The 10,746-nt window shown below is 36.4% G+C and overlaps 1 protein-coding gene across 2 annotated transcripts in view; it reads right to left on the reverse strand.

Annotated features, from left to right (window-relative positions):
• Window positions 1-3,307, reverse strand: part of ANGPT1 (angiopoietin 1) — a 286,426-nt gene extending 283,119 nt beyond the window's left edge. For both annotated transcript variants that reach the window (XM_066379352.1, XM_066379351.1), the window contains exon 1: window positions 2,613-3,307. In XM_066379352.1, coding sequence (XP_066235449.1) covers window positions 2,613-2,909 — 297 coding nt within the window. In that variant the 5' untranslated portion in view covers window positions 2,910-3,307. The remainder of the gene's footprint in view (window positions 1-2,612) is intronic.
• Between the last annotated feature and the right edge of the window lie 7,439 nt (window positions 3,308-10,746).

The following is a 10,746-nucleotide window of genomic DNA, read 5'->3' on the forward strand; positions in this document are numbered from 1 at the left end:
TGAGGAATGAGATTTAAGAATATACTAGAAATAAATTTTAGTGACAGCCAGTGTCTTGTGAAGAATATTTAAAAGAATCCAGTCTATCCAACTTTAAGGAAGGTACCAGATTAACATAAATTATCATCTAGCTGCATCTAGCATTGGTAACACACATTCTGCATCAAACACTCTCCTGATAGTGATTCCATGCACTGCATAATAATCACCGTGCTTTAATTATTTTGTTGAATAAATGGATGACTTAATTGCACTTACACACAGATAGTCTTAGTTTTTCAGTGTATTGCTTCTTATCCTAACACAACCACTTGGAATCAAAATAATAGTACAAATTCTAGTAATAAGCATACCAAATAGTTATAGTAAAAAATCTCCATTTGAATTATCAAAATAAACACATTTAGAATTTAGAACTTGAAGAAAGCCTCTAATTAAGGGAAACGTATGAGAGCCTTTACCAAGTTCTTTGCTGAATGTAATTATGTGGTTCTTGATCCTCAGACCAATAGCATTAACAATGACAAAAGATATGCAAATTGAAACAGGCAATAGTCAAACCAAGCTGCTCTGACTCAGACCAGCAGGGACATTTTCAGCATATACTCAGCTTGATTCATTCTAGCAAAAATTAGTGTAATAGTTATGACTGGTTATAGTCTGAAAATTATACAATAATCATTGACCAAGAACAAAACAAACAAAGGTCAAATTTGTTTCACACAATAAATTAACATTTGAAACATGTGAATGATTTAAGCCCAGTAGAATTATATGTTTACCCTGTCATGATGAATAATTGCATAGCAACAAAAAAATATGCATAACTATGTTTAAATCATCAATTATATACTTTAAGAAAACAAAATGTTACATTTTTTGGTAGAGTACCTCATTTAAGACAATTAGGGATTAAATTTCCTTCACTACTCCCCCTCAAAGAATCCTAATTTAAAATGATTGAATTCTCATTAAAACCTATATGAACAGTATATTGAGAATAGAAATAAGCGATTCAACAAAATTCATTTGTTTACTATGGAAACAAGTTTTGCCAAAGTAAAACAGATATCATATTAGAAACAGTTGCTGTAATTAGTGTCTAAAATTTAAGTTACAATTATCAAAAGACTACAGAATTCTGTTTGCTTTCTATCCTTCCACCTATTTATCAATTCTTTTTTCTTTTTTCTTTTTTCTTTTTTTTTTTTTTTACCTGTAGTCCTCAATGGAAGATTAACTACAATAGCGGGTTTGGAATTTCTAAAACTACTGAACTTCAGTTAACGTGTCAAATAAAATAACAATGATCTTAGTTCAGTCCCTAGTGGACAAAAGTAGAATAACTATTACTTGGCATGATTCAGCAGGCGGTGATGTAAGTGAGCATGACCACACAGGAACAAAAAAAAAATTATACTTTCCCTATGTTTTATCTTGTTATAAGGTCTGCTCTGTTAAACAACTAACTTAAAGAAGACTGGACTGGTTACATCCTACTATCTATATGCACCAAGTGGATTAATTGCAAAAATCCCAAGAGGGTAGAGAGGAGGCTTTTCACAAATAGGGGTATTTGCCCCCCTTATAGTGACATAGTTGAATATATTTGTTATCTGCTGCTTACCTGTTACACAATTAAACAGAGCAAAACTGGGATGAACTGCAGAAACTTTCCTATTTTATAGACATATTTTCAATAAAAAATTTAAATGGTTTAGAGAGAAATTCTGAATAAAACATTCCATTTGATTTCTATAAATTGGGATTATTTGCATATGCAATATTAACACCCATCTGGATACCTACACTCCCACGTGGGACTGTATGTAGTTATCATGTCTTCAGAAAACAAGGTAGCTCAGGAAGATAGCCAACTCTACATGGTATGTTCAGCTCACATCTGCAGGTGCATGTCTTTGGGAACAGCCACCGTCCGCTCCACTTCTCCCTGCCTAGTGGGCAAATAACCTCTTTCTGATGCGGTCACACTCAAATTTATCCTCCTGGTTTCCTTTCTCAAAGATAGCAGAAAATTTGACAGAAATCAGTTCTCTACTATTCTACTACTTGCTAAAATTTAGTTTCCTTTACACACTTACACAATTTCTCCAACCAAATAACACAATTTATATTTACTCTCATTTCATGCTAACTTTACTAGAGGCTTAAAAATAAGTATTTGGTGATAATTTCCCACGCTGACTACAGAAAATTTCCTGCTTTAAAATTATTTGATCCTAAATTAATATTGCTATTCTTATTTTCTTTTTCTCTAACTTGCTCAAAACATGCATGTTTTTTTTAAACTGGGTTGTGACAGTCAGATAATTCAAGCTAAATTTTAAGTAAGAGAAAAACAGAGATATCATAAAATGTGCCATTGCTAGGCACACAGATGGGGTGCCACCATGCCTTCATAAGCCAGCAAAAACCTAAAATACTTGACTCACCCATTAAGTCACAGGGAGAAAGCTCTCTTGCATTTGCAAACACTGCCCCCCTGGAGCAAAAAGTAAACACACAAATGCTCCCCTAAGGAACTCTAAGTTAGCTATAGTACAAGAACGGAAAAGGCTCCGTGCAATTAGAAACCGAAAGCAATTACTTACTTTTTGCAGCCACTGAGTATAATTTTCCAGCACATGCTCCAGATGTTGAAGTTTCTGGGAAGAGAAATCCGGTTCCACGTGTGGAGCATCTCTCTGCAGAGCGTTTGTGTTGTACTGGTCTGTCCTACTCTCACGACAGTTCCCGTCGTGTTCTGGAAGAATGAAAGTGTAGGCACATTGCCCATATTGAATCCGGCTATATCTTCTCCCACCGTTCTCTGGACTTCGGCGCTGGTTGCTGCACCCTACGTGAGTCAGAATGGCAGCGAGGAAAGCTAAGGAAAGGAAAACTGTCATTGTACTGCCAGCACTCGCTTTCCGTGCCTCTCGCAAAACTTGCTCCTTCTTCTGACCTTTAAACTACTTCTTTATTTCAGGTAAAACTGCTTGTCTCTTTGACTTTTCCCAGTTGAAAGAAAGTTTTTTGAAAGAAGAATCACAGAAGACTAGCCATTTGTTAGCTTTGTTCTAAAATGTTATTTTTTATTTCACTGTAATGATAGTTTCCTTAGTTAAAACTTGAAATATTTATTGCATAGTAGCTGAGATTTATTGTTTCCTCTCTGTATAACCGTTCAGCATGGAGCCTGCTTAAGTTAGCTGCGTGAACATATTCTAGACCCTTTCCTCTACCCTATCTGCTGCAGATCTGCTATTTTCTCCCAGACCTCAGTGAGTTTTAAGGTTGCACATCTAAGCCAAGCTGGAAGCAGGCAGCCTTTCACAAGATGACTTGACAGGAATGCATGAGGGTGCCCCTATGCAAAGATTGTTGATGGCTTGGAGGAGCAGGATCGTCTTACAAATTGGCTAGATGCGCATGACCTCGATTATGTATGGCCCTCCCGCCCCTTCCGCGGACAATTGTCTGCAGCCTTTAGCAAACTCATGGCAAATCAATAAATAGGGCAGTCCACCTTAATATGCTTTTAGATTGCATGCTGACCTACTAAAATCCAGCAAACTAGCAGTATCTTTTTAAAGTTTCTATTTAGTAGGGGAACACTAAGAAGAAAATTGGCATAGGGTCCAGTGAAATTATTTAGATTATTTTTGAGTGATAACTCTGTATAATTATTAATTTTTAAAAACTGTATTCTTGACTCTGGGGAAAAAAAAGATATTAAAACCATTTTTAGAGATGGTATTCTTACACTGTCTTCACTTAGACTTTTAGGAGTTGGAAAAATGAGCAGGGAGTGTCAAATTAGCAAAAATATTTTTTAGCTTATCACTCAAAGGAATATAGCTTATGTATATTAAGTAGAATAATATGAGCACTTTCTGAGATATGGATTTCAAATTAAACTAGTTCCTGATTAGAATACAACCCTGTGTGTTCTGTGTGTATAAACTGAGTGACTTCCTTACAAAAACAGTGTTGTTAACAATTTAAGACAGTGGCCTGAGAATTATTAATTCCTGTGGTACATCCTAATCATATATTTCACAAGGACCTCTGTGGCATTGCTATGGCTACCTTTACTATGTGGTATGGAAGTTCCACACAAATTTGCCTATGGTTGCACAGAAAAAGTATCTGAGAAAAAAACAAACAAACATGTACCAGGTGTGTCAATGGGCCAGGAAAGGGCTATATGGGAGAAATCTCTGTTTCTTCTTAAGTAAAAAACAAAAGCTATCTGAAGGTGATTTCTCAAATTTAGGGTGTCAACATTTTAACAAAGGGTCAGTAAAACCTAAAAAAATAAAAGGTGATAATTATAGAATTAAGGTTACAGCACTGAGATCTTTACTAAGTATGTGCCAAAAACATGAATTATGAGCAGGGGCTTTCATCAAGAACTGGGAGGGATTTTAGGGATTGGAACTTCTCAACTGCAATCCTGGTGTGAAAACAGAAGCCACAGATGTTGACACTCATGTCCTGGAAAAGCGGGTGTAGGGGTGGACAGGGCAGTGGGTAAAGGACAGTAGAGGTTAGAAATAAGCATGTTGGGAAAAGTTAGAGGAGAGAGCAAAACGAATTCCAGAAAGAATGTGATTTATTTGGGAGATATAAAATATGCTGAGATTTATCAGTCCTTTCCACACCAAAAAACAAGTTTCTGAACTGAGAGATATGGAAGCAGTAATAGCAAACATAGCAATAAAGTCTTGAACCACTTTTGCTGTCTCCTCCTGACATTACCTGTCTCCTGTTGCTGATATATCACTTACCTGTAATAGTAACAGTGATGTTTATTAAGAGCTTACCATTTTCTAGTCTTGTGCTAAGCACTCCTTATACATAATCTCACTGAGTTATCCCAACACACCTAAGAAATGGATATTATGTTTAACCCTATTTTATTGATGGGAAAACTGAGTCAGAAAGGCTAACTGGTCATAACTAATAAGTGATGGTGAACTGGGGCCAACTTATTCTGAGCCTATGCTTCTAACCTCCAAGCCAAAGGCTGCACTGATTCACGGTTCTAAAGCAGGTTAACTGATGGTAGTTAGAAGAAAAGGAACTGATTACAAGCCAGTGTGTACAGTCAAAGTGATTTAATCCTTTACTGTACCCCCCCAAAACACACAAACAAAAAAAGTGACAGGTAACCCATATAATCAAGCTTATAAGGACCCATAATAATGAAGTAGACTGGCAAAGCACAGATTTGTCTAAAAACTCTTTCCAACATTTCTTGTTTTGAAAATTATTCCTGGAAAGAAGAAAGTCCAAAACCAACACCTATAAGTGCTTTGTTAAGAACTAAATACAGCCGAAATCGGCAGAAGACACATGGGTGAACAGTGAGGGCTCAGTTAAAGTGCTCCTGTGTTTTTTAACAGCCAAGATTGCTTAAAAGTCTGTTCCTCTGTGTGTGTGTGTGTGTGTGTGTGTGTGTGTGTGTGTGAGAGAGAGAGAGAGAGAGAGAGAGAGAGAGAGAGAGAGAGAGAATGTGTATCTACATGTGCTTGTTCATGTAAGCTTTTCCAATCTGAAAAATAAAAAGAAGAAATGCATAATTCCTGGAGAAAAACTAGAAAAACTAAGATAGGGAAGCCTAAAATACAAGTAAAAAAGGAGGGAGGGGACAGAGACAGAGAGAGAAAGACATGGATTGCATTCTTTTTTTTTCTAGAAAAATAAAGAAAGAAAGAAAAAACATGACTCCAGAAGTATCAATATGAAAAGAATTGTCTCAAGATCAATTTTAAGCCACTGGAAATCACAAGGACATGTAGAATGGACTCATGTGCTTTGGGAATCCAGAGTAGCAAATCTTGGATGGATTTGAAAATCCTATGATATGTTAAGACCATATGCTTTCAGGGACCTGGACCTAACCAACAGATATATGTTATTGTTTTTGATGATTATTTAGAAATGGTACAGTTCAGGAGACTTTAGAATTCAGGAAGTGGTATGAAGAACAGGATATATATATATATATAATTCCTATATCACATCTCTAAACAAAAGTAAAAGAAGTTCTAAAGAACTAAATAATTCTATTTAATTGCATACAGAAAGAGCTTGATCTTGAGAGTTTGTAGCTTTGTATTTGATTTGTATGAGCAGAGCCCTGAAATAGGGAGGTAGGTATTTATAAGTTTTAAGATTCTGGTCTCATATTTACAATAGTCCTAGTAAACTTTAGGATCGTCCAAAAATTTCCAGTGAGATAGGGAACAGCATTTCAATGGGAACTTGATGGTCTTAAGTCTATCCTAAGATGCAGTCTTTGTCATTTTTATAGTAGTGCTTTCTCCAGGCCCAATACGTGGCTCTCTATGATGTATTTTAATAACCACCTCTTCAAATCTTCATAATTATTTTATTATTTTATTAGTCTTCTAATTATTTTATTTAATTTTTTTAGTCTCTCTCTTTTTAGCTATGAGTTCATAAAGTGATCTCTTTTCTTTAATCATTGATTTCCCAGCAGTTACTTTATGCACTTTGGTTGAAGGAACGAAAGGATAACTGAGTAAGTGAATGGCTTAACTACTTGAGTATCTACTACATGACTGGCCACATCTGTTGCAATATTGGGGTGAGTTTGCCTACTATTAGGATAAAGCCAAACTTATTCTAAAGAATGAGTCAGATACAATAACATGTACAATAATAATGCGAAATATTTTTTAACCCTTAACAAATTTCTACTTATAGTGCCCATAATTATGTATTATTAATTCCACTTTGCAGATACGACAGTTGCAGCACAGAAAAGTTAATTGCCCAACGTCTATAATCTCTTACGTGGCAGAGTGAGTATTTGATCTTCAATCCATTTAATTTGGGGGCTCACATTCATATCTCACTGAGCTATAATGCCTTCAACAATACCTTAGTATTAGAAAACAGAGAAAAAATCTTAAATTTAGGGGACATGCGCAATCTGATATCTGTTTCTAAGAGAGTCTCCTCCTCCTCCTCCCTAAGTCCTTCATGGAGTCATGTTAGGACCTTCAAAACAGAGCTAATATTAAGCATCTGACCAACTGCTGACCAACATCCAATTTAATTGTTTATTTATACTTTGGGTCCGTTCTGATTGATTAGTCCTATGTTATATCACTTGTTATAGACCTTGATTATCACCCATGGTCTAAAATAAAATTAGATAGTATAAAATAAAATAGAATTTTTTTCTCAAAAACACCAATAGGCAATCCCCTGCTATTCATATGACACCCTATGATGGCAAAAAAAGTAGGGAAGCATTCTTTTCCCTTGCATACTGAAAACAACATTGTTCAGCACATAGTTTATAAATATATTCTTAGAATATGCCCTATATTCTAAGAGCACCATATGCTATGACTCTACTCACTAGAGAAGTAGTAGCACTCTTAGGGAACAAAAATATCAGCAGGGCTATGGTCATGGCAGCTATGTATAAAAAGAGGGCACCTGACTATTATCCCTGGAGACAGACCCAAGACCCCTTCACTCAGCCATGTAGGCAACAAAGGTATCCACACCAGGTGGAAATACCATAGAGGGGTAAAGAGAAAAGCAAGTAGATGGAGGTGATCACCTGGTAACTAACAGCACTCTGTAAATACAGTGTGTCCGTAAAGTCATGGTGCACCTTTGACCAGTCACAGGAAAGCAACAAAAGATGATAGAAATGTGAAATCTGCACCAAATAAAAGGAAAACCCTCCCAGTTTCTGTAGGATGATGTGACAGCATGTGCGCATGCGCAGATGATGAAGTAACAGCGTTTATACAGCGGAGCAGCACAAGGCCATGCCAGTCGAGATGTGGACGGTACAGGGGAAAGATCAGTGTGTTCTGTGGCTCGCTAAATTCGAATCCATGACCAAAGCGCAACATGAATATTGGCGTGTTTATAATGAAGTGCCACCACATAGGAATAACATTACTTGGTGGGATAAGCAGTTGAAGGAAACTGGCAGTTTGGTGGAAAAACCCCGTTCTGGTAGGCCATTAGTCAGTGATGAGTCTGTAGAGGCTATATGGGATAGCTACCTAAGGAGCCCTAAAAAATCTGTGCATGAGCCCACATTGAACTGCACTGAATTGGTATGAAACTGGGAGAGTTTTCCTTTTATTTGGTGCAGACTTCACATTTCTATTGTCTTTTGTTGCTTTCCTGTGACCTGTCAAAAGTGCTCCATAACTTTATGGACACACTGTACATGTGAAATATCTGTTGAGAACTCCTAAACCAATTGGGAAGAACTTTGCAAAAAGCTGGCAACACTGCAGTGGGTGGAGACATAGAGGTTGGTGATGAAAACAAAAAATTATTATATAGGTCCTGGCTTGATTCCTAGCCAGGGCACACAGGAGAAGCGCCCATTCGCTTCTCCACCCTTCCCCCTCTTCTTTCTATCTTTCTCTTCAACTCCCACAGCCAATACTCCATTGGAGCAAAGTTGGCCTGGGAGCTGAAGATGACTCCATGGCCTCCACCTCAGGTGCTAAAAAATGGCTCTGATTGCAAGGGAGCAACACCTCAGATGGGTAAAGCATTGCCCCCTAGTGGGTATGCTGGGTGGATCCGGGTCAGCCACATGCAGGAGTCTGTCTCTCTGCGTCCCGGCTTCTCACTTCAGAAAAATAAAATAATAAAAATATTATATAAATAAACTGCTTTCTGATGAAATTCCTGGCACCTGGGGGGTGTCTTGCTTGCTAAGTCAGTTTTCAATAGTATCTAGGCAAGTTGAAAAGAGCTAAGGCAGAACTCACTTGTTTTATAAGAAAGAAGTCAAGAGACTCAAGGAAAGATCTGGAAATGGAGGATTGAAGCTAGAGAGGTTTAGAGAACAGTTAAAAGAGACAGGAAAATTGTGGCTGTGTGGCTATCAGAAACTTGTAAAGATATTTCAAGTATGGAGGTTTGGAGTAAAATGGTGTTTCCTATGAGATAAAATCCCTTCTTTCTTTCTTTTTTTGTTCCAGTAAAATGCATGCTTTGGGGCAAGTGACTTCTTTAGGTAAGTGAGACGAATTGTAGGCCCTTGCTCCAAACACGGAAACAGCTAACATTTGGACTACACAGACTGTTTGTTAATGTGAATAGAATTAAAGTCATTTATTTCACATTGGTCTTTCATACTATATTGATTAGAGCCTCTCTAGGACTGGGACTGTGTCTATCACTCTCTCTCTTTTCCTGGCACATAGGAGGCAACTGATAAATATTTGTGTTCCAGCTGACTCTCTGACTGACTTATCCATTTTACTTATTTTTAATTACATTACCTAGGGTGACACTAGTTAACATAATTATGCAGGTTTCAGGTGCCCAATTCTACAATACATTTCTGTATACCATATTGTATATTTGCTATAATTCTTGATAATGAGATCTGAAAACATAGACACCTCACACTCCTTTGGAGGTTTTCATGTGCTGATATTGCATAGATCCCAAGACCTCTAATTCTCAAGAGTCACATAAGAGACTCAGGGTTCATAGAATCCAAAACAAATCCCAGAACTGACAGTGGTATAATATCTAACACTCCCAGATACCCATGGACATTGTTATGCTTAAAGACCCATTTAAGAAACATCACTGAAATACCTTCTAATATGAGGTTACTTATTAATTCTACAACATAGATAAGTTCTACAAGTACTCAGATCAGAAAAGAAGACAAACAGCTGGAGACTACCAAGTAGAAATGCAGATGCCAGCATTACCCTAATGCCAGAATAAAGAAAGATTTCCACTGGAGACCCAATGAGATGGAATTTTATTATGGAAAAAAGCATATAAGCCACTATGCATTTACTAAATGTCCTTTTTTTCCTATAGAAGTCTTGATTCCTAGATTAGAGAAAATTGTAAAGGTCTTTTTGTCTCAACCTTTACAAATTCATAAAGTAGATGTATTTTAAAGGAAGGGTTGGAACCAACATTTGATGAATTATGCATCCAGTGCTGCTTGGATGGTGGCTAATCACTGTAGTCAAAGTTGATATATGCCCTTGATTAAACAATGACTGAATGACACAGAACTTTTTTTTTTTGCTTTTGTGTTTGTTATTAGAGTTGTGACAATCTCTGCTCATCAGAACTGTAAAAAAGAAGTATCACTTCCCAGTATTGCAAATTTAGATGTCAATATGATAATAAGATCCCTGAATTTTTCTAAAATCTATCATTCTTTCTTTTTAATCTTGTTTTCATCTAATCTTACTTTCTCTCCTCCTTTTTCTCAAATTGGGTGAACTGTTTCATAGTGGTTAAGGTAGAAGACAGACTACTTCATTTTTGTTTTTGTTTATTTCTTGTTTATATTATTCAACATGTTTGGATTACACTGCACACAACATTTGATTATTCTAAGCTCAGTTTCCTCATCCATAAAATGAAAAGGATGATACAGTGCCCTTTTATAAAGGCAATATGAAGATTAAAAAAGATAATGAATATAAAGTACTGAGCACAGTGTCTAGGTCAGTTCTTGTTTTTAAACATGAGTTCTCATTCTCATATTCAAATATGGCTGTACTTTTAAAGTTGTTTAATTAAATTTTATATCTATATTTACGTAACTTGATTCATTATTATTTCCCCTCTAAATTGTTTAAAATCACTCTGAACCTCTTAAAACTCATAATCTTTAAAAAGCATTTTAATATGGGAAGGTGACCATGTTTACAATGATAGTTCATGTAAATGCTGTGGCTC

This window comes from Saccopteryx leptura, chromosome 3 (assembly GCF_036850995.1).
Source record: "Saccopteryx leptura isolate mSacLep1 chromosome 3, mSacLep1_pri_phased_curated, whole genome shotgun sequence".
Classification (NCBI taxonomy): Eukaryota; Metazoa; Chordata; class Mammalia; order Chiroptera; family Emballonuridae; genus Saccopteryx; species Saccopteryx leptura.